Below are 24,882 nucleotides of genomic sequence, written 5' to 3'. Positions count from 1 at the left end.
AATCTTCAAGCAGCTTTTATTGGCACAGCCCAGGAAAAGGTGTGGTAGCCATTTCTGGGCAAAAACCTATATCCCATCAAGGTCTTCAGTGTTATGTTTAACGCCCCACTGAACCAGAAAGTTTAAGTTCCTAAAACAGACTCCCCAGGTCTCTAAGAGGTTCCAAAGAACAAATTTTTACAGTAAACTGTGCCCAGCGTGGGAACAGAGCTCATAACCCTAGCATCAAGAGTCGCACGCTCTACCGACGGCCAGCCAGGCGCCCCAAGAGGCTACAAAATTAATAGGTCAAGGCCCGCTGCTGCTGTTAAGATCAGAAAGGCAAGAAGACAGACCTGAATGTGTGTCCTTGGTATGGGATGCCTAAAAAGGCAGGAAACGGTATTAAGTTTTTTAGGTTGGCTCCAGTTCACTCCCCATTACAAGGACTTGATTTTCAGCAGTCGCACTGAAGTCCCTCTCCATTCCATATCTGGCTAAGCAGCTTCTGCTTAGAATGAATGGTGGTCATAGGACATGATCATCAGGATGGTAGAGTTCACTCATCAAGCGGTAGATGTAGGAAGGCGCATTCCCACCAATGTTGGAGATAAAGAGGGTAATGAGCTCTGGGGGGACGTAGTCAAACACGGGGCAGTGAACGCTGACCTTCTCCAGAATGTCCCCTGAAAGGCAATCAATCACACATGCCAAAGATAAAACTGAGGATCCTGCTCTAATAACCAGGTAGCGTATAGATTCTAGGCTCAATAATGCAGGCATACTCGCTACCCCTCGGGAAGCTGCAGCAGAGTGCAAACCAGAAGAGAGGACTTCAGACCATACCACTCCCTGCTTAAAACTCTCCAATGCCTTTGCATAGCCCTTAGAACAGAATTCCAGCTTGGGATAGCAGCCCTCAAGATCTAGCCCCTCCCCGCTGCACTACACTAATTATAATTCATCCCACTCTCCCTCGTGCTCGTTCCTCTCCAGCCATAATGGCCATCTGGTTCCAACTGGTAAGCAGGGACCTAACTCAGGCCCTTTGTACCAATGCCTGGAAGACTCTTTCCTTGATCTTCACACGGTGGGGTCTATTCATTCTGGACTCAGCTGAAATGTCCCCTCATTAAGACCCTCCCCAAACTAACATAGTCTCCAACCACCTTCCAATCACATCATCCTTCTTTGTTCTCTTCCCAAAACATCTCATGACCTGACGTTTTCTTGTCTATCTTCTGCAACAGAACGTAAGCTCTGTGGGAGCAGGACCTATTTGTTGTTCATTTTTACATCCCTAGTTGCTAGCGTAGTGCTGGATACATAGTGGATACATACATAAAATAATTCTTGAAAGAACGAATGTGTAAATAAATGAAGTTATTCAACTTCTAAGAAGAACTGTAGCCCAAGCACTTGCTTTGCTCTCAGATGGTGTTTAAGGCCATGTGATGTTGATGAGGTGGCAGGCTCACTGACCACAGCTGCTACATTCAGAAGTCACAGAAAAGGACCCCAACGCACAAAGATTACAGGCAAGTTTTATAGTAGGAACATTTTGGAGCCTACTTCCTTTGCCATTCACGTCACCAAAACGACTCCCTACAGCAACTGAAAAACAAGGCTATTTTCCCATTCGGTTGTTGCCTCTGTCAAGCAATGTGCAAAGCCAAACTCAGTCAATGCTGGGTGATCCAACCCACCATGACCCCAATACTCCGTTGAATATATTAGTCCCAGAACAAAATGATCAGGTCCCCATGCACTCTAAGACACTAAAGAGAAGTCTCCACAAGAAGTATGATAAAAAAAACACAACCTGGCAGCATTCACCCCTGACTGACTACCAAAACAAAAGCAAAAGGACCCAAACACACATGCGCGCGCGCACACACACACACACACACACACACACACACACCCTTCTGTACCTTCTGTGAAAGGCAGAACTTCTTCAGGGGCCACAAACTTGTGAAATGAATCTTCTTCATTGGGGAACTAGATAAGGGAAAAAAAAAAAAAAAAAGAGTGAGACAGACCTAGCAAATTCCACTTCTACGTACATACCCAAGGGAAATAAAAATCTTATGTCCACAAAGAAGCTTGCACACAAATGCTTCCAGGACCATTATTCACTAAAACCAAAGGCTGAACAACCCAACTACCCAAGGGGGTGAATGGATAAATAAACTGTGGTATATCCATGCAAGAGAGTATCATTCAGCCACAGAAAGAAACAAAGAGCTGTGCTATAGCTAGAAACCTTGAAAACATCATGCGAAGTGAAAGATGTCAGAAACAAAAGGCACACATTGTATGATTTCTTTTATATGAAATATCCAAAACAGGCAAAGCCACAGAGACAGAAAACAGATTAGTGATTCCTAGGAGATGGGGAGAGGAGGCAATAGGGAGTGATTATGTAACGGGTACAGAGTGTTTTGCCGGGATGATGAAGGTCTGGAACCAGAGAGTGGTAGTTGCACAATGTTGTGAATGTAGTAAGTGCCCCTGAACTGTACATTTAAAACTGGCTAATTGTATGTTATGTGAAATTCACCTCAATTTAAAAAAGAGACCTACAAATAGCTTCTATTGCTAATGAAATAACTCTTCATTTTGTAATACTGTTTGTATTCAAGCTACAGAGGAACGTCCCTCCAACTATGACAAATAAAACCGATTCTATGTTCCTAGTTTCAACTTGTTTGGCATTTTCAGAAATGGTCAGGGTGATGGGGAATGGTGGCAGTGGAAACAAAGGGCCTTCCCCAACTATGTACTACCCTGACCTTACAATTTTGACTTTTCAAAGCTGATAAGATAATTATACTATCAATTTTTGGGGGGCGCCTGGGGGACTCAGTCGGTTGAGTGTCCGATTCTTGATTTCAGCTCAGGTCACGATCTCACAGTTCATGAGTTTGAGCCCCACATCTGGCTCTGCACTTTCAGCCTGGGATTCTCTCTCCCTCTCTCTCTGCCCCTCCCCTGCTCGCACACGTGCTCTCTCTCAAAATAAATGAACATTAAAAAAAAAGGAATTAAAAAAAAAAAAAACTATCAATTTTTTTCCTGGTTCAAGACTTTTGTGGCTTTTTCCAGCCTCTACTGGGTCTAATCCATTTAGTAAACACAGATAAAGAGAAGCCCCAGAGTAAGCAGGTTGAAGGCCTGGAGATCAAGCCTACACTTTGGCTTCCTTCTTTCTGTTGGCTACAGACAGACAGACGTACCTGTGGGGAAAGCTTGAACATGGGAGCACAAACGATGAGCGGGGTGGAATGGTGTTTTGCTGCCAGTGCTAGAGTGTGAGTTCCCGTCACAGCTCTCAGGGCACCATTGGCCAGGATGGTCTTTGTGCCAATGATCACCTTTGGAACAGGAAGCAAAATGTGAGTCATCCTAGAGATACAACCTTAAATAGGCCATTGGGCACAATAGGCTGAATGCCCAGGCCTCCATCTTGACATCGTGAGGGTCACACAGCCGTAAAGGAAAAGGGATTCTAGACTAAGGACCATGAGTTCTAGCTCAAAAGTGGCTTCCCAAAGAATGAATATAGTTTGTGACCGGAAGCTGTACCACCTCCTGCTCTTAGCCCTGTCTTCTAGGATCTCTATGTCACAGCTCCTGAGAAGCCAGAAGCCTTTCTATTCATCATCCACCACTGCCAAGCTCTCTGCTCAGAAAGCAGGGACCCTCTACCCAATCCCTAGCAGTGCCATGCTTAGCTTAGCCCTATTTCATTCTCTTCAATGCTTTCACCAAAAAGAAACTACTCTGAGGTGCCCGGCTGGCTCAGTTGTAGAGCATGTAGATCATGACTCTTGATCTTGGGGTTGTGAGTTCGAGCCCCACACTGGGTGTAGAGATTGCTTTAAAAAATAAAATCTTTTGGGACGCCTGGGTGGCTCAGTCGGTTGAGCGTCCGACTTCAGCTCAGGTCATAATCTCACAGCCCAAGAGTTCAAGCCCTGCGTCGGGCTCTGTGCTGACAGCTCAGAGCCTGGAGCCTGCTTTAGATTCTGTGTCTCCCTCTCTCTCTCTGCCCCACCCCTGCTCATGCTCTGTCTCTGTCTCAAAAATAAATAAAAACATTAAAAAAAAATTAAAATAAATAAAATCTTTAAAACAAAGACAACAAAAAGAAGCTACTCTAAGTGAGGAACAATGATACAGATAGAAGAAAAAGAAATTCAGTTAATATATTAAAAAGGCCCAAATATGTACTTTCAAAAGGTGTTAGAAACTTTCTTTCCTCATAGATATTATAGGAGGGAGGGGGGAAAAATCAGTATTTTAGAAGTACAGTCTTCATGAATTTAATATAAGTCCAAATATACCCACCTTGTTGACTCTTGACATAACAGCAAAAATGGCGGCATCAGTCATGACAGTTGTCTCAATACCTGCTTTGGACAAATTGACTGCCATTTCGTGACCCTGCAATAGGACAGAAAGGCTGACATTATGAGAGAGAGTGAGAGAGAGTGGAAGGCATCTCCAATGGAACTGGATCTGGAGAATTCTGTGATACTGAGCACAGCCGACACACAACTGCCTCCAGATAACTCCTTTTTCTGCCCGTGGTCGGTATTCTGTGGTACATTGCAGGGAAGCCCAGGAGAAGCTAATAAATGTTGAATTCTCCACAGGAGCATTAGAGCAGCCACAAAACTGGAAATACTGCTCGCGTGTATAATTGGGCAGAGCTGACAGGATAGGTCCTGGCTCGTTCCTTTACAACATCCTGCATCCTTACATAGTTCCTTTTGAAAGACCTATTATTTACGTAGGGATAGAGTGCGGTCAGGCCAAGCATCAGTCATCCCCAAGGTAATTTACCCTATTTTGATTCCCAAAAGAACCAATATATTTCTTTTCTTGAACCCAGAATTTCACCTAAGCCTCCCAAACCAATGTTGAAGAGTGTTGACAGGATGAACAACTTGAAAATTCCCTTAATGTTTTATTTTACTTTATCTTCTCAACGTCTTGCTTATCAATTCAAAGATAGCACGGAGCCCATCTATCACTTCTTGACTCCCTCCTCAGTTTTCATTTTTCTTAGCAACTCCAGAAGCCCCCGCCTCCCCCCTACCTGACAGAAAGGAGCACATTCTGCCACAATGACATGGAATTTCCTCTTTCGGGCCGCCTCTTTGAGGAAGGCTTCTACTGTTCGGGAGAAGCCAATGGTCATGATCACCTCATTGGAGTGGATGTGCTCCAGAGCCTGGGCTGCAATGTTCTCTGTTGTCCCTTCTGCAAGAACAGTCAGTTTTGCAAGGAAAATATGAAACCACCGTGCTACAACATGAAAGAGACAGGTGCCCACCTAGTGGACCCTGGTAACACAGGGTAAATGGACTTAATATGAAGGTCACTTCTTCTTAAAAGCCCCATTCCTCTGGGATCTTCTACCTCCTAAGTTCGCAGTCTACCCTCTTTCCCAGTAGAACCCCCAACTCATCCACTTAAACCCCCAACCCTGCCCTGGCCACACACAACACCAGCTCCTTACAATTGATTTTGAAGACACTGAATTCAGGCAAAAAAAAAAAAAAAAGGGTCCAATTGGGGAAATCATAAAATGCTGAGCGTGGGGTAAACAGTTTTCCCCCTAAAGGGACTCCTCCTCCAAAAGGTGGCCACAACACCTCCACCTGAGGAGGCCACAGAAGAAAAAAGGGGAGCAATTTGGAAGCAGCAGCTCCAGATACACAGACCCAGCTTCTTCCTTCCTTGGGGAATTCTGATTGTAATGAATATCTGCAGATCTCCCAGGTCACAAAGACAAGAGGAATGGAGGTGGTGCGTGTGTGCATAAAAATTCAAGAAGAAGTTTAGTGAAGTCTACCACCTGTGGTTTTAGGGAGTTCATCTTTAAAACGAAAATAAAGCTCTGTCCTAACAGCTTCTGCAGCAATCTATAAAGGGCTGGTCTGTAAAGAAATGTAGGGAGGGTTATCTTAGTCCTGCTCCAAACCTTCCTCTTAGTCAGGATGGAGGACAAGGCTGAGAACAGCATAACTGGCGATCTCCCATCTCTGCTGATGAACAACTTTCAGGGTCTTCTCTTCCTTCATCTGCCTGTAACCTGTCCTGACACCCGGGATCAGGACTCTTACCCAGTTCCACAAGCAGCTCATTAATTGCCTCGATGATGTTGGATTGGAGTTGGGCGTAATGGAAGCTGAAATCCTCGCTCAGGCCTTCGGATGTCAAGAGTTTGTGCAAGGACTCCTGCTGATCGCTCTCATCGCTGCGTCCATGGAGTCTACGGAGGCAACAAGAGGCAAAGAGGGAGGTGGGCTGAGGTGTACTCTTTGAAGCAACAGGGCCTGCTCACCACTAAAGGCTCCAAGCAAAGGGCGGAGCTCGTGCAAAAAGGCCCACGTGCTGACCTGCCATACTCCTCCCGGATGATCCTGAGCACTCTCCGCACCATGTTGCCCACTGTGGTCTCTGAGGGCTGCGCGGCTGTCATCCTCTGGCCCTCTCGGCGAATCAGTTCCATCAGCTCCCCTGCAGTCCGAGGAACAGAGCGTGAGAGGGCACGAGCACGATGAGGCCTGGGCGACTTTCCGCCTGGGGATCGGGAACGGATAGTGACGAGGGACGCGACAGAATAGACCTGCCTCACCTGCATTGCTCCAGCGGTGGTCCGTAATGATCCGGCGCAGCAGCCCCAGGGTCTCCCGAGCCATGTCCTCGGAGCTGCGCCGCCCGCCGCCCCGCTTCAGGGCCTCCACGAAACTCTCGATGCTCTCGTACAACTCCGAGCCATTGGCTGCGGCTCCCGGCATCTCGAAAAGAGCCGCCTCGCCGGCGAAATCCGCACCTGTACAACCTCGATCGTTGCACTTCCGGGGCGGGTGAAGTCGGCTTCCGCTCCGCGAGGAAAACTCCGGCTTCACGGACCGCAGGCCACGCCCCTCCATGCCACAGCCCACCCCTTCCATCTGCCTGAGCCAATCAGAGACTAGGAACTCGAGTTGCTCATTTACGGCGGAGCGTCCGCGAGCCTCCGAGACTGGAGGAACGGAAGTGGCCGTTCGCAGCTCCTACGAAGTTGGACAGAGGTGAGCTGGGAGGCCCCGAATGGGTGGCTAGTTCTGTTGCTATAGAAACAGCTGGTCTCGGCGCTCCCACTCCCCTCAACGACCCGAGGCTGTGCTGTGAAAGTTGCCACCCGCCCTCCCTCCTGATCCCTAAGCTCCAGTTGACTCGCGCTGAGAGTGCGCGTCCGGGACCCGCTACACCTAGGGCAGATGCTCTATTATAATGCTGTTACACTGCATAAAACTGGTTCGTTTGCACTTGTGTCTAATAGATTCAGCTCCCTGAGAGCAGGGACCGTTCCTTTTTTACCTTTGCATTCCCATCGCCTCACACACTTATTGTGAGGCAGGGGTCAAGGATGAAGAGACCGAATACTCACCAATAAGGAGGTTCAAAGTGGGAGCTTTATATGGGAGCAAAGATGATGTCCTTCCAGATAGGCTAGAGAGTATAACATAATACCGAGAGCTATTATTGACTTCAAGTTTACTATGTGTTGGGCACTGTGTGTGAATTATCTACTGCAATCTGTGAGGTAGGTCCTCTTATCCGCATTTTACAGGATAGAAAACGGCCACAAAATTCAAGCAGTTGGTAAGGGGACGCATTCGTGTTCAAATCTACCAACTATCTGAATCTAAAGTCTGCGTGTCATGAGCAGCTCTGTTTCCTTAAGATAAGTTCTTAGGATCTTTGGGCAAACTCATTTTCTAAGACATTTGTTACAATTGACATATTGCCATCCAAAAAGATACATCGATACCAAAATCAGACAAAGAGAGTACAAGAAAACTACAGACCAGTATCCCTCACAAACACAGATGCAAAATCTGTAACAAAATATTAACAAATCAAATCCAGCAATGAATAAAAAGATTAATAATTACCAAATAGAATTTAAACCCGGGATGCAAAGCTCTTTTAATGTTTGAAAATTAATCATTATTTAACAACCATATTAACAATATAAAAAGTGAAACCACATGATCAGATCAGATCTATTGATGCAAGAAGCATTTGACAAAATTCAACAGCCATTGAATTAAAAAAAAAAAAAAAACTCTCAGAGAACTAGGAATAGAAGGGAACTTCTTCACCTTGCTAAAGAATATCCACAAGAGCCTGCACGTAACATCATACTTTAAGGTGAAAGAATGATTTCTTTCTAAGATCAGAAATAAGGCAAGGATGTCCACTCTCACAACTCCTATTTAATATTATAGTCAAAGTTCTAGGCAGTGCAGTAAGGTAAGAGAAAGAAAGTTTAAAAACATACAGACTAGAGAGAAAACTGCCCCTATTCACAGAAGACATCATTGTCCACACAGCAAATCCAAATAATCAACAATGACCAAAAAAAAAAAAAACCCAAGAGTGAATAAGTGAATTTAGCAAGGATGTAAGGTCAACACGCAAAAATGAATCTTGTTTCTATATACTAGCAATGAATAATTAGAAACCAAAATTGAAACACCATAACTCCCAAAAGCCATAATATATTTGTCAATTTTATTTGTGTTAAGTTAAAAAATTTTTTCTTAACGTTTATTTATTTTTGAGACAGAGACAGAGTATGAACAGGGGAGGGGCAGAGAGAGAGAGGGAGACACAGAATCTGAAACGGGCTCCAGGCTCTAAGCTGTCAGCACAGAGCCCTACACGGGGCTCAAACTCACGGACCGTGAGATCATGACCTGAACCGAAGTCGGACGCTTAACTGACCGAGCCACCCAGGCGCCCCTATTTGTGTTAAGTTTAAACTGTCCTAAAAATTGTACCAATTTACATGCTTGTTATCACCTATCATGATATCACTTATCATGATCTGGCCAATTTTGGATATTGTCGTTCTTTATTTTTCCAGGCATCAAGCCATTAAAAAATAAGGCATGTACTATTGTATACATACAAAAGAATATATGTTGCGTGTTATATATGTGTGTGTGTGTGTGTATGTATGTATATATGAAACTACCATGCTACAACACAGACATGATAAAGCATGTCTATATATATATATATATATATATGCAAGTTATGAAGCATGACAAAATGAACATGCATGAACTCATCTCCCAAATTAAAAACTAAAATTCTTTTTTTTTTAATTTTTTTAATGTTTTTACTTATTTTTGAGACAGAGAGAGACAGAGCATGAGCAGGGGAGGGGCAAAGAGAGGGGGAGACACAGAATCTTAAGCGGGCTCCAGGCTCTGAGCGGTCAGCACAGAGACGGACGCGGGGCTCAAACTCACGGAGTGTGAGATCATGACCTGAGCTGAAGTCAGATGCTTAACCGACTGAGCCACCCAGGCGCCCCCTTTAAGAACTAAATTTCTTTAGTTCTAAATTTAAGAACTAAAATTCTTAAATATAAGTAGAATGGTGGTTTTCAGGGGTGGGATGGGGGCATAAGTTATTATTTAATGGGTACAGAATTTTGGTTTTACAACAGGAAAACAGTTCTAGAGATGGATGGTGGAGGATGGATGTACATTAATGCCACTGAGATGCACACTTAAAGGACTTAGGTAAATTTTATGTTGCCTGTATTTTAACCACAATTTTAAAAAGTATGTGATATATATTTTTAAAAAATCCTAAAACACTGCCTATACCATGTCGACGATGTGTGTACTCTTACCCCGTTTCTCTGTCTTCTCCCATACCCAAGGATAACCACTAAATTTTGACTGGTATTGCTTTGTTTTATTAAAAAAATGTATATTTATAATCCCTAAACAACATATTGTTTAGTTCAACCTGATTTTAACTTTTTTGCAGATGACATTATAATGTAATTTTCTACAACTTGCTCTTTTCACTTGATACGACATTCCTAAAATGGATGTAGTTACGTGTATCTGTAGCTCTTTCATTAGCAATGCTGCCTAGTATCCCATCATGTGACCATACCATAATCTATGTATTCATTTTCTTTCAACAGATATTTGGGGTGTTTCCAGTCTTTTTTAGGGGAGTGAGAGAATATAAACTATAAATATTCTTGTGTATGTTTTGGCCTGCAAGTGGAACAGCTGGAGCATAGACTGTGTGAATATTCAACTTTACAAATAGCGCTAGTCTTCCAAAGTGGTTAAATCAATGAATGCTCGGGGCGCCTGGGTGGCTCAGTTGGTAGAGCATGCAACTCTTGATCTTGGGGTTGTACATTCGAGCCCCACGTTGGGTGTAGAGATTACTAAAAAATAAAAGCTTAAAAGACAAAATCTTCAGGGCACCTGGGTGGCTCAGTCGGTTGAGCGACCCACTTCGGCTCAGGTCATGATCTCATGGTTTGTGAGTTCGAGCCCCGCCTCGGGCTCAATGCTGACAGCTCAGAGCCTGGAGCCTGCTTTGGATTCTGTGTCTCCCTCTCTGTCTGCCCCTCCCCCGCTCATGCTCTGTCTGTCTCTCTCTGTCTCAGAAATAAACATTAAAAAAAATTTTTTTTAAATAAAAAATCAATGAATGCTCTCTCCAGTAGGACTTAAAGAGTTCCAACTGATCTACCTTATTAGCAACACTTGGTACTACCAGTGATTTTATTTGGGGAGAATCAGGTGGACATAAAAGGATGCATCATTATGATCTTAATTTGTTTTCCTGATTACTAATGAGGTTGTTCATTTTTTCATATGTTTCTTGGCCATGTATTTTTCTTTCTCCTTTGTGAAATACCTGTTTGTGTCCCTTGCCTACTTTCTTAAAAATCTTTTTAAAATGGACTTGTGGGAGTTTCTTATATATTTTGAATACTAATCTTCTTCAGTTATTTGTTTTGTAAATATCTTCTCTCAGTTCATGGCTTGTTATTTCACTCACTTTGAGAGGTCTTTCAACAGAGTTCTCAATTTTAAATATGGTCAAATGCATCAACCTTGTCTTAGGTAGTTAATGCTTTTCATATTTTATTTTAAAACTCCTTCCCTGGGGTGCCTGGGTGGCTCAGTCGCTTAAGCATTCAACTCTTGATTTTGGCTCAGGTCATGATCTCATGGTTTGTGAGATCAAGCCCTGTGTTGGGCTCTGTGCTGACAGTGCAGAGCCTGCTTGGGATTCCCCCACCCCCACCCCCACCCCTCTCTGCCTCTCCCCTACTTGCTTGCTCTCTCTCTCTCAAAAACAAAACAAAACAAAAACCCTTCCCTAATTTAAAGGCTTGAAGATGATCTCTTGCTTTTTTTCTTCTAAATAAGTTAAAATTTTAGATTTACATGTAAGTTTTGGGAGTGCCTGGGTGGCTTAGACAGATGAGGGTCTGACTTTTGATTTTGGCTCAGGTCGTGATCTCAAAGTTCATGAGATAGAGCCCCTCATCAGGCTCTTCACTGACAGCACAGACCCTGCTTGGGATTCTGTCTCTCCCTCTCTCTCTGCCTCTCTCTCAAAATAAATAAATATTTTAAAAAAGGATTTACACGTAAGTTTTCTATGTAAGGAGTAAGGTGGGAATCCAGTTTTATTTTCTTTTTCCATTCTTTTTCCCTTGATTTTCAATGCTACCACTCTAATATATCAAGTATCTATAATGTGTGAGTCTGTTTGAGGGCTTTGTATTTTGTTCCATTGCTAAATTTGCATATCCCTGACCTAATATCACATTTTTGTCTTATTTTATAAAAAGTCTTGCTCTCTGGTAAGAAAAATTCCCTTGCAATATTTCTTTCTTTAAACGGTTCTTAACTAGTTTTAGGTCTTTGCTCTTTCATATATATTTTAGAAACAATTTGTCTATTCCTCAAAAAAAAAAAAAAAAAAGCAACCTCTCCATGGAATTACTTTGAATCTCTAAATTAATTTGAGGAGAATTGGCATCTTTAAGATACTGAGTCTTCCTATCTATGGATATGATGTATATCTTCATTTATTTAGGTCTTCTTTAATGTTTAGTAAAATTTTATAATTTTCTCCATGTATGACTTGCACATCTTATGTAAGATTATTCCTAGGTGCATTGAATTTTTACTGTTGTAGATGATTATCATTCTTTTTCATCATTGTCAAATGGATAGAGAAAATACAAAACTCCTTTTAGTTTGCATTTCTTTGCTCATTAATATAGATGAACATTTTTTTCATGTTTCAATGCATATGATTTGCCCATTTTTCTAATATGATACATGACAGACATTCTGGTTGTCTACCTGACATCCATTTCTTTCTTCTTCTTTGTTAAAAGGCCTGATTTTCTTTGGTTTCTACCCACAGGGAAAGTGGTTTTAGCTTATGAGTAAATCCTGATTGGCCTAAGCCAATCATGGCAATTCCATTCTTTTTCTCTCTCTTTCTTTCTTTCTTTCTTTCTTTCTTTCTTTCTTTCTTTCTTTCTTTCTTTCTTTCTTTCTTTCTTTCGGTTGGTGCTGGGTAACCCATTTTCTAGCCAGCAGAATATGAGGGAGATCTGTTTGGGACTCCCTGGAAAGGTTTCTTTGTTTTTAAGTAACGGAGAAGACTCCTTAGTCTCTTTAGTCTCTGATTGTCTGAAATATGATGCCTAGAATTACTGCAGCTATCTTAAATGACCATGAAGTCTCAAGAATGAGGATTAAGTTAACATGCCAAGATGTCAGAACAGAAGAACAGGAAGAACCTAAGGTCTTGAAAATATCAACACTTAATGGATAATTTACATATATAAACTCTTGTCATCCTTCAGCAGTCCTATGAGATAGATACTACTAATATAACCATTTCCAAAACAGGAATCTAAGGCATAAATAGGATAAGTAACTTGCTTAGTGTCACACACCCAGTAAGTGGAAGAGTTGAGATGTTAATCCAACAGTATAGCTTCAGTGCTTATCCTGTTAGTCTATGTACTATGGTGCCTTTTATTAAAGTTGTTGTGTGAAATCGACAAAGCCAGAAGTTGCCCTAACTTTAGACTTCTTATTATATGAAATGGTACATTTCTCTATAACATTTTGAATGGAGTTTTCTGTCACTTACAGCCCAAAGCATCTTGATATTGGGTATTTAATCTTTTTCTGGTTAATTTGTAAGGTGTGTTTATATATTAAAGATTCCAATCATTTGTAATTTGTGTTGCAATATTAGTAGTTTTAAAAACTTTGCCCAATTCTCACATATTTCTGTGGGATTTTATTTTATTTTATTTATTTATTTTTTAACATTTATTTATTTTTGAGACAGAGAGAGACAGTGCATGAATGAGAGAGGGTCAGAGAGAGAGAGGGAGACACAGAATCTGAAACAGGCTCTAGGCTCTGAGCAGTCAGCACAGAGCCCGACACGGGGCTCGAACTCACGGACTGCGAGATCATGACCTGAGCCAAAGTCAGACGCTTAACCGACTGAGCCACCCAGGTGCCCCTATTTCTGTGGGATTTTAAATTGAAACAGCTTTCAGTAGGACAATTTGGAAAAAAAAAAAACCATAGCAAAAGACTTTAAAATGTTCATTCATGCTTTTTAAATTAGTATGTTTAAGTCTAGAAATTTATCCTAGGGAGGTAATCAGAAATAGGCCCAAAGATTTATCCACAATAACACTTTTTACTTTATTATTTTTAACATAAAATCAGAAATATTCCTAAATAGCCAAAATTTAAAAATTGGTTTGGAAATTATGTATTGCCATACATGTTTTAGAAGAATATTTAATGACATAAGAAATACTTAATGATAAGAATTATTGACGACATATTGTTAAGTTTAAAAAGTAGGGTTCCTACAGTCACTCTGTTAGATAGTTTGGCAATTCCTTTCAAAACTAAAAATGGATTTATAATACAACCCAGCCATTGCACTCTTGGTCATTCATCCCAGAGAAATGAGCACTTGTATCTAAATAGCATGAATGTTCATAGTAGCTTTATTCATAATAGCCCAAAACTAGAAACTTCCTAAATGTCCTTCCATTAGTTAGTGTTTAAACAAACTGGGGCAAATCCATAGCATGGGATATGGTTTGGCAATAAAAAGGAATAAACTATTGATATCTCCAGCAACTTAAACGAAACTCAAGGAACTTATGCTGAGTGAAAAAAGCCAATCTCAAAAGTATACATAAAGCATAATTCCGTTTATGTAGCATTCGTGGAATAACATATATAGAGAGATGAAGGATGGATTAGTAATTGCCAGGGGTTAGAATTGGGTGGGGGCATGGGATGGGGGGTAGCTATGAAGGAGTGACACAAAGGATAGTACAGTTGAGTCTCTTCATCTTGTGGGGATGATTATGCAAGGCTACACATGATAACATTTCATAGAGCTACACACACACACACACACACACACACACGAGTGCGTGTGTAACTGGTGAAATCTAAAACTATGGATTATATCAATGTCAATATTTGGGTTTTGATCCAGTACCATAGTTGTGTGAGTTGTTACCATCAGAGGAGGCAGGGGGAAGGGTGCATGGGACTTTGGTGTACATTCCTTTCAGTCTCCTATGAAATCTCCAATTATCTTGAAATAAATAGTTTAACAAAAACTTTATACACCAGGATTTATAAAATAAAAATATCTGTTTAAAAGAAGATTATAGGGGCACCTGGGTGGCTCAGTCAGTTAAGCGGCCGACTTTGGCTCAGGGCGTGATCTCGCGGTCCGTGAGTTCGAGCCCCGCGTCAGGCTCTGTGCTGACAGCTTGGAAGCCTGGAGCCTGCTTTGGATTCTGTCTCCCTCTCTCTCTGCCCCTTGCCCTGTTCGTGCTCTGTCTCTCTCTGCCTTTCAAAAATGAATAAATGTTAAAAAATTAAAAAAAAAAAAAAAGAGAAGATTATAATGGGGTTCCTGGGTGGCTCAGTCGGTTGAATGTCTGATTTCAGCTCAGGTTCATGATCTCCCCATTCGTGGGTTTGAGCCCCGCATCTGACTCTGTGCTGACAGCTCAGAGCCTGGAGCCTGCTTCAGATTCTGTGTCTCCCTCTCTCTCTCTCTCTCTCTCTGCCCCACCCCTGCTCACATTCTGTCTCTGTCTCTCTCAAAAATAAACATTAAAAAAGAATTTTTTTAAAGAAAATTATAATAATGGGGCACCTGGGTGGCTCAGTTGAGCATCCAACTCTTGATTTCAGTTCAGGTCATGATTTCACGGTTTGTGGGTGGGAGCTCCACATGGGGCTCCACGCTGACAGTGCAGGACCTGCTTGGGACTGGCTCACTCTCTCTCTCTCTCTCTTCCTCTGTCTCTGCCCCTCCCCTGCTCATGCTCCTCTCTCTTTCTGTCAAAATAAATAAATAAACTTAAAAAAAAGAAAAAATTATAATAAAAAATTATCAAAAACTAAATAAAAGTGGTGCCTGGCTGACTCATTTGGTACAGCATGTGACTCTTGATCTCAGGGTCGTAAGTTCAAGGCCCACATTGGACATGGAGCCTATTTTATTTTATTTTATTTTATTTTTTATTTTTTTTTTAATTTTTTTTTTTCAACGTTTTTTATTTATTTTTGGGACAGAGAGAGACAGAGCATGACCAGGGGAGGGGCAGAGAGAGAGGGAGACACAGAATCGGAAACAGGCTCCAGGCTCCGAGCCATCAGCCCAGAGCCTGACGCGGGGCTCGAACTCACGGACCGCGAGATCGTGACCTTGGAGCCTATTTTAAAATAAATAAATAAAAATAAATTTGAAAAAAAGAAAAGAAAATTATAAGGGCACCTGGCTGACTCAGTGGAGCACACGACTCTTCATCTTGGGGTTGTGAGTTCTAGCCCTACATTGGGTGTAGAGATTGTTTAAAAATAAAATCTTTAGGGGCGCCTGGGTGGCGCAGTCGGTTAAGCGTCCGAATTCAGCCAGGTCACGATCTCGCGGTCCGGTCCGTGAGTTCGAGCCCCGCGTCAGGCTCTGGGCTGATGGCTCGGAGCCTGGAGCCTGTTTCCGATTCTGTGTCTCCCTCTCTCTCTGCCCCTCCCCCGTTCATGCTCTGTCTCTCTCTGTCCCAAAAATAAAAATAAAAAAAAAAAAGTTGAAAAAAAAATTAAAAATAAAATCTTTAAAAGAAAATTATAATGGATTATGTTACATTGCTCTAATTATTAAATGACTCAGTGCTAAAATACAATTTTTCAAAAAAAGCAAGACGCAAAAGTAGTGTATTTGGTAGGCTCTCAATTTCACTTAAAAATATTTATATGTTAGGGGTGCCTGGGTGGCTGACCAGCTCAGGTCATGATCTCATGGTTCACAAGTTTGAGCCCCACACGGCGCTCTGTGCTGACAGCTCAGAGCCTGGAGTTTGCTTCGGATTCTTTGTGTGTGTGTGTCTCTCTCTCTGCCCCTCCCCCGCTAGCGCTCTGTCTCTGTCTCTCTGTCTCTCAAAATTAATAACCGTTAAAAATTTTTTTAAATATTTGTATGTTATTCATATATGTATATATATATATATATATATACATACACACATACGCACACCTTTATTTACACACATATGTACATCATATATTTGTGTATATACTTGTATGTTTGTGTATACATACATACAGGTATGGGTGTGTGTGTGGATATATGTGTGACATATACCAAGCTATTAACTGTGGCTTTCTCTGGATAGTATGACTACAGGTTTATTAGAGACCCCTAATTGCCTCACAAACCACCAATCTATAGTAGTAGAGTTTTGGCTGTGCAAATAGCTACCCAGAATAAAAACTACATCTCCTAGTCTCCCCAGCAGGTAGATGCGGCCATGTGACCGCATTCTTACTGATGAGGGAGCATAAGGCAAGCTGACGACAAAGCACAAGCTAAGAACAACCCCCACCCCCCACCCCAGGTGGGATACGTGTGATATTCCTCGGACACTCCCGGCTGCCCAATGAAAGGGAAAGAAAACCAATGGTTAACTGATAAAAGTCACAGTCATCCAGGGCAGGAGTCTCCATCAGTTTACAAATATCTTAGTAAATTACAAAAAAAAAAAACAAAAACAAAAAGCAATCTTATCAATAGCCTAATCTCCAGAACTCCCTACTATCTTCATATTAATGCTTTGCTACTTTACTGGAGGGAAAAACAACTTTAGTTTGACAATAGCTAGGCCTTCAGTAATCTGTGAGTCTTCTTTAGCATATGAAAATCCCTTTAAGAAATTTTCCCTTGACTTTACCTCTCCTAACCCCATAGTATACAACCAGTCACTCTTTATAACCCCAGTGCAGCTCTTTCTGCCCACAGGTCCTGTCCCCACGCTTTAATAAGATCACCTTCTTGCACCAAAGACGTCTCCAAGAATTCTTTCTTGGCCATTGGCTCTGAACCCCACCATCACCCCCAAACCCTGTCATTACCGTGGGGCTGGTGTGGAAACATTGTGTTGCTGCTTCTGAGAACCTTGCCTGGGACATAGCTGGCATGTGTCCCTTGGCCTCTTTATCCCTTTCTCTTTCTGGCTACTTTTCTGCTTGGTCAGCCTAGATAATGAGGATTCAGGCCACGCTGCAGGCATGGCAGAGTAGTGAGCTGGAAGGGGCCTGGGCACCCTGAGGCCTCTGTGGAGCAAAACTATCATACCAGCCTGGACTTTTGAACTTCATGTAGCAGCAAGCAAAATAAACTTCAGTCTTATTTGAGCCACTGTTATCTTGAGGTTTCCATCCGTAGTCACACCCAATCCTAACAAACACAAGAGTGGTTTTCAAGTTCATTTGTGTTCTGTATTTTCCAAAATTTCTACAGTAAACACCTCCCATTTGTAATCAGAAAAAAAGTTATTTGTAAGAAAAATAAATCATCAGGCCCATTCTCTCAACCAGGAATATGATTGTGTTCACCAGATCTTCTAGATTTTCCCAAAGTGTCCCAATTTCAAATATTCTGGCTAATTGCCTGCAGAATTATCAAATCATAGTTTCTGAGCTTAATTTGGAGAATAGGGTGATTATGATGATAATTCTCAACTGTAGGGAGGGAGGCTGACCAAAATATTTGTGTCTTTCTCCTGTTCTAAAGAATCTCCTTTAGGCCATCAGATCACTTCCTTTTCCTGAAGGGCTTTGACTCAACACTTCGGCATGCGAGTGCACTACTGTTTTTATCCTTTTCTGATTGTTCTGGTGGATAAGTCATGTCTCTACGCAACCTGAGAACAAGTGCTATTGTCAGGGGCACCTGTTGTTTTTGTCTGCCCTGCACCCCCTTTCCTTTGGGAACTCTCCCTCATCTCGTGTCATTCAGGTGGAACTGTCAATCTCAGGGCCTCCTGGCCTCAGAGAAGGCACACCACCCAGGTCTGTGCAGTCACCCCAATTCCATGTTGTCTATTTGCACAAAGCCTTTGAGCCCTTCCCTGTGATTTGCTATATGGACCCCAGAGGAAAGCAGGTTTCTGTCCTTTAGATCATCCACTATGAGGGGATTGGCTGAGGACTGTTGGTGTCCAACTTTCCTGTTTCATGGAGGAGGACTGTCTGCAGGAGAAAGTCAGGCAACTGCTCCAAGAGAAGAAGTGAACAGAGGCAAGTCCTAGAGTGAGAGAGAAAGGGCAAAAGAGCTGATGATTTGAAATGAACCGATGGAGGCCTGTAGGCCTAGCCATGCTTTAAGGTAGAGCCATCCTTGGACTTCTCAGCAAGTCCCCCTTTGGTTTAACTTTTTGAGTTGCCGGAGGCTTGACTAAGCTTCTCTTTTGTTCTCCAAGGAGCCCAACCCAATTCTCAGACATTATTTGATTGATGCCGCTAAACTAGAAGCTATTCTGGGTCTAAATGTAGATTTATATTTTAGTGGAATCCGGCTGTGTTCATGAGATTCCCTCCCACTTGAACTGGTCAGTTGCTAGGAATTTAGAGGAAAATTCTAATGACAAACACAGATAATGGTACCAGGGCATGTGATTAGAAAAAAAATGGTACCCTATTGTTATTAGGACCGTGTATTAACACTTGGTCTTCATGGGGCAACATATACAGTATATGACGAATATTTGTTGAACATCTTTTCATACCAAACACCAGACTGCATATTGGAAGATAGCCCCTGTACTAGGGGAAACTCAATAATAAAACAGCATCATCCTTTAAACTTAGAGGATTGTGCCTTTTATTTATTTTTTTAAGTTTATTTATTTTGAGAGAGAGAGAGAGCGCGAGTGGGGAAGGGGCGGAGAGAGAGAGAATCCCAAGCAGGCTGTGTCCTGTGAGCTTGGTGCCAGATGTGGGGCTCCATCCCATAAACAGTGAGATAATGATCTGAGCCAAAGACAAGAGTCAGACACTTAACTGACTGAGTCACCCAGGCGCCCCAGAAGGAGGGTTTTGCCTGTTAAGATTTTCATATTCCTGGGGTACCTGGGTGGCTCAGTCGGTTAAGTGCCTGACTTCAGATCAAGTCATGATCTCAGGGTTCGTGGGTTCGAGCCCCGTGTCTGGCTCTGTGCTGTCAGCCCAGAGCCTGAAGCCTGCTTCAGATTCTGTGTCTCCTTCACTTTCTGCCCCCTACCCTGCTCGTGCTCAAAATAAATAAACATTTTTAAAAATTTAAAGATTTTCGTACTCCTTCTCCCCTTTGGTCTCTAAAGAGCCCTGTGAAGTGAGCTGGTTCTGATCAAGCGATCAGTTATACCACAATCGATAGGTCTGTCATTAGTGAGAATAGTACCGAGCACATAGGTAGACAAAACAAATAGTCTGTGATTCCGGGGAAAAAAAATGTGGAGACTAATGCCCACTGGCTAGTTGTCCTTTCATGTTATGTTAAACCATTTAGAAGCTTGGGCTTGGGGACGCCTGGTGGCTCAGTCGGTTGAGCATCCAACGCTTGATTTTGGCTCAGGTCATGATCTCACAGTCATGAGATCGAACCCCAAGTTGGGCTCTGTGCTGGGTGTGGAATTTGCTTAAGATTCTCTCTCTCTCCCTCCCTCAGCTCTTCCCCCACCCTCGCTGAATGAATGAATGAATGAATGCATGCACGTTTGGGCTTGGAAGTCATATGAATCTCAGTTCAGATCACAGGTCCGCCCCTCCCAAGCTGGGTTATCGTGTCTGTCAGTGGAGATGATAAGAACAATGACATCTGATGAATGGTAGTGATCTTAAAGATTTAGAGACACTTTGCCACTACTGATCTTTAAAGTAGTAGGTCTGGATTACCATTACCTAAAAATTTTGAGAGAATTTTTAAAAATCTCCCTAAAAGGTGATTCTAATGTACTTAATACAGATCTGGTTGTATTTTAAAGGCCAGATAATCCAAATAAAAATAACACCAGCTTTTATTTCTTTTTTAAAAAAAAATTTTTTTAATGTTTATTTTTGAGACAGAGAGAAACAGAGCATGAACAGGGAAAGGGCAGAGAGAGAGGGAGACACAGAATCAGAAGCAGGCTCCAGGCTCTGAGCCATCAGCCCAGAGCCCGACGCGGGGCTCGAACTCACGGACCGTGAGATCGTGACCTGAGCTCAAGTCTGACGCTTAACCGACTGAGCCACCCAGGCGCCCCAAACCAACTTTTATTTCTATAACTCCTCTCTTTCAAGAGTAAATGAGTTATTGTAACTACCTGAGAGCATTTCAGAACAGCAACAGACCTTATATGAGGCTACATCCCAGTCAGGAAGCCTGGACCCTCAATCTGACAGCTTCCAGCTGCTTCTTGGTGCATAAGTGACACTCAGTGACTAACCTACAGACAGAGGATGCTGGTGGCTTTGAGAAGCCAGAGGCTCACCCTCTTCCATCTGGATCCTCTCCTTGCCTGAAATAGTTTCTATCCCTGGTTTGATGCCTGTGGCCCACAACATCCTTAACAACAGACAGTCATTGTCTAACTTCAGAGGGTGGTTTGCTTAACTGGTTCCTAACCAGAGTGGAAAAAGAAAAGGGGACTCCTCAAGTGTGCCGTCTACGTTGGGCAGAGTGCCATGGGTCAGAAGAACTAAGTCGACCATTGAGATCAGAAAGTTCTTTCCAGTCTCAGCTAATTTCATTTTTGGGGGCTTGTGTATAGAGCATTACAGTGTCTTCCCCTTAATAAGCATTTACATTGTGCCAGAAACTATATATGTTGCATCTAAACCTTCCACCACTACAGTGGAAGAAGCCAAGGCTTGGAGAGGTTAAGGAACATGTCCAGTCATACAGCTAGTGGGACAGAGCTGAGGTTCTAGCCTGGGTTTATCTGTCTCTGGAGACCTCCCAGTGCCTCCTAATGCCACACCGTCCACACCCCTCATATTAGAGTGGCAGGAGTGGCCTTTAGGGGTCAAAAAGGCGCTGGGCTTCCGACAGCCTCTGAGGCCCCTTAGGTTCTTAGGGATATGAGCCCTGTGTCATTGCTCTGTCACGTGAGTAAGGAGCCAATGGATGAGGCTGGAGTGGGTGCTGAGAAAGCTGAGTAGTAGGCCCCTGAGAGCTGTACCCCAGCCTTGCTGGGGTGCCCAGCCCATACCTGGAAGAGCCCTGATAAGTTCCAGATATGCCCACCAGTCCCTCTGCCCTGAAGGGAAAACTGCATGGAAAACTCCCAGGGCTCCCAGTCCCTAGCCTGGGTGGATGGCTCCGTAGAGCCCAGTGGCCAGTTGCACCCCGTGGGAAAGCCTTGGCCCTGGCCTGCCTGGGAGCCACGGTGGTGCCGCCTCCTGCCCACGGCTTGGCTCGGCTTGGTTCAGCGGGTTCCCAAGTGGCTTGACTTCCTCCCCCCTACCTCTCCCCACCCCGCAGTCCCCAAGGAGCCAGGGAGGCCACTGGCAGAGTTGGCTCTCAGGCCCCCAGGCCCTCAGGCCTCCCCAAGCCCCTTCTCCTCACACCTGGGAGTCAGGTTTCCCCAGGGATCAGGAGGGGACCCTCCAACCTCCCGAGAGCACCCCTGCCCCAAGGTCTCTTTGGGACTGGCAGGCCCCATCCCCACTCCTTCCGCTGCACACTGAGGCTCCACTCTGGGCTGCAATAACAGGGCTTGGGGTATGGGCTGTTGTTTTTGCAGCTGGGCTGGGGCGGAGCGGCAGCGGGAAGGCGGCAAGGGTACTGACCGTCTGAGAAAGCCCCGAGCCCGAATTCCCACTAGAGCTGGGACGGCCCCTTCAGGCTAGTCAGTGCGCCATGCCTGAGGAGAGGCCCCGAGGCAAGGCTGGAGGGGTGGGGTTGGGGGGGGTGGCAGGAGGCAGAGAATTAGGCCAGCCAGCAGGGGAGCGAGAACTTGGGCGGACCCCAAGCCTTCTCTGAGCCAGCCCTCCCCCCAGCACGCTGTGCTTCTCCCCTGTGTCCAGCTGCAGCTGGACCGAACCTCTCCCCCTCCCCACCCCCGCACATCTGGGAGATGCTGAAGCAAGCTTCCTTAAAACAAACAACAAACAAAACAAAATATCTCATTTACTAGGGGCAAATGTTGGAAACTAAAAAGAACAAAGGTCACCCATAATCCCTTCACTCAAAAATACTCATTAAGAACATTTGATGTATTTCTCTATGACCTCTTTTTTTTATTGTGATAAAATGTACATAACATAACATTTATCATTTTTATCATTTTTAAGTGTACAGTTCAGTAGTGTTAAGTACATTCTCATTCTTGCACAACCATCACCATCTCCAGAACTTTTTATCTTCCCAAACTGAAACTTTGTGCCCATTAAAAAATCACTGTCCGTCCTCCCCAGGCCCTGGCAAGCACCCTTCTACTTTCTGTCTCTAGGTGTTTGACTCTTTTCTAGGGGCCTCATGTAAGGTGGAACCATACAATCTTTGTACATTTCTGTCTGGCATATTTCACTTAACATAATGTCTTCAGGGCTTGTCCATGTTGTAGCAGGTGCCAGAATTCATCCCTTTTTAAGGCAGCATAATATGCCCTTTTATATTATATATATATAATTTATATATATGTATAAGTAATTATTATATATTATACATATATAATTATATGTTATATATGTATATATATATATATCAAATTTTGTGTATGTACTCAGAACATATTTTTTCACATAATTAAGATTATACTTTGTCAGCAGTTAGATATCCTGATTTTTTTTACATAATTAAGATTATACTTTGTCAGCAGTTAGATATCCTGATTTTTTTTACTCAGATGTTGCCACGTCATTAAAAATTTTCCCTAAACCTAATCTTTAGTGCTTACTCTTTAATTCCCTGTGTGCATAGGTATAGCATAATAGATTTATCCAGTCTCCAACCATTGGCTACTGAAGTATCTTCTTTGTTTGTTTGCTATTATAAGTGACCCTGAGAGGGGTTCCTGGGTGTCTCAGTCGGTTGTAGGCGTCCAACTTCGGCTCAGGTCATGATCTCATGGTTCATGAGTTCGAGCCCCCTGTCAGTGTCTGTGCTGACAGCTGGGAGCGTGGAGCCTGCTTTGGATTGTGTGTCTGTCTCTCTCTCTGCCGCTCACGCTGTCTCTGTCTCTCTCTCTCTCTCAAAAATAAGTGAACATTAAAAAAAAATCTAAAGGAATAAAAAATAAAAATAAATGACGCTGAGAAAAACCACCTCTGTAGAGATTTTTATAGACCCTCCTGCAGCTCTGAGTTCTGGCATTTCAGATTAGTTCCCAAGGGAGAGTCCCAGACGTGGAATTGCTCATCAAGGTGATCAACACTCCCCTGTCTGCTTGACAACTCTCACCCCAGACTTGTCAGAAAAACGCCTGTCGCTTCTCCCACAAACAATGTAGGAAATCCAGAGCCTTTTCCTTCGTTCACCACACGTTCAGATTTCTGAGCGTTCTGGTACCTGGCACTGAGCAACCAAGATGCGTGTGCTATGCCTCCGTGTTCCTGGGGAAAGGTGAGGACCTCCAAACAGGGGTTCTAGGTACCCAACCACCTTCAGATGCCTTCTGAGACTACTCTGCCCTGGCAGGCTGGCCTGTGCCGTTGAGGCGGCAAGTTCTTGATGGCCACGGGCAGAGTGGCTCAGGAGAGAGCCAGCCTGGGCTTCAGTCTCCTCAGGGAGATGGCAGCACAGAACCAGCCTGGGAGCAAAGAAGTGACTAGTGGGGTAGGGGGGCAGAGTCTCTATCCTAGGTGTGGTCTAGGCTGGGCCTGGACAACTCTGCAGACTCCTGAGTGACTGCTCAGCCGACCCCATGCGGACAGATAGCTGCATTTATGGTCGCTTTACCGGGGCTTACTGCAGGCTAGCCCCAAAGGCCCTAGTAAGGTTCCAGTAAAGCTAGGTTCCTCTATTGTTGCCACTTTACTGGCAAGGCAACTGAGTTCCACAGCCATTTGGTACCTTGCTCGAGGCATACAGCTGTGTATAGTAGAGCTGGGATTTGTAGTCGGGCATCTCGAACCCTAGGCTATTCCTATTTCTTGCTTCTCCTTCCTCACAGGGGCTATGCTGGCATCCCAGGGCTGGGGAGGAGAAAGGAAAGAGCTGTAGACCACTGACGGATGGTCTGTGGGGAGGGGTTTGGCTCCCCTCTCTGCTCAGCCTCGCTAAATCCTAAGCCAGAGACCCCTGGCCACTGGGATTGAGGAGTGCTTCATGCCCCCAAGGGGACCTGGCTGGGGCAGAGACGGGGGCAACCAGAGAGTGGGTGGCTGGAGACTGCACTGCACACAAAGAGCCTGATTGTGTTACAGACTCTGCTCTTTGGGAAAGTAAGTATCACGAAGTCGTCTTGTTTTGGACAATCTGGTGTCCCAGAAATCCGAGCCAAAGAAAACATGGACAGAGGAACAGGAGCCAGCAATGCCGAAGCCCACAGGTGAAGCCGGCCCTTCTGGGGTCGAGGACGGGAGCTCCCATGGGTTCCCAAGCTGGTGCCAATGTCTGGAGCAACCTCCTTGCTCATGGCTCCCTGGGGGCCAGGCCCTGGACTGGGGAAATTCTTCCACAGACAGATGGGAAGAAGAGATCAGGGGAGATCAGAGCCCCCTGCGGACC

General features: G+C 43.8%; 1 protein-coding gene and 1 long non-coding RNA gene across 2 annotated transcripts in view; one reads left to right on the top strand and one right to left on the bottom strand.

The window, feature by feature from the left end:
• Nucleotides 1–6,880, bottom strand: EIF2B2 (eukaryotic translation initiation factor 2B subunit beta). Its single transcript, XM_058739711.1, has 8 exons — nucleotides 6,632–6,880; nucleotides 6,393–6,513; nucleotides 6,117–6,265; nucleotides 5,087–5,250; nucleotides 4,333–4,428; nucleotides 3,219–3,356; nucleotides 1,914–1,980; nucleotides 1–665 (listed from the first exon to the last, which is right to left on the bottom strand). Exons 1-8 carry the CDS (start codon nucleotides 6,792–6,794, stop codon nucleotides 508–510), a joined length of 1,056 nt encoding a protein of 351 aa, XP_058595694.1. The 5' UTR covers nucleotides 6,795–6,880; the 3' UTR covers nucleotides 1–507.
• A 54-nt stretch (nucleotides 6,881–6,934) lies between these two features.
• The window catches only part of LOC131517517 (uncharacterized), a 37,293-nt gene continuing 19,345 nt past the window's right edge, over nucleotides 6,935–24,882 (top strand). The window contains exons 1-2 of the long non-coding RNA XR_009264624.1: nucleotides 6,935–7,070; nucleotides 9,506–9,581. This is a non-coding gene — a long non-coding RNA (uncharacterized LOC131517517). The remainder of the gene's footprint in view (nucleotides 7,071–9,505; nucleotides 9,582–24,882) is intronic.

The sequence above is a fragment of the Neofelis nebulosa genome, chromosome 7 (genome assembly GCF_028018385.1).
Source record: "Neofelis nebulosa isolate mNeoNeb1 chromosome 7, mNeoNeb1.pri, whole genome shotgun sequence".
Lineage (NCBI taxonomy): Eukaryota > Metazoa > Chordata > Mammalia > Carnivora > Felidae > Neofelis > Neofelis nebulosa.
This window is presented reverse-complemented; position numbering and strand designations above follow the sequence as displayed.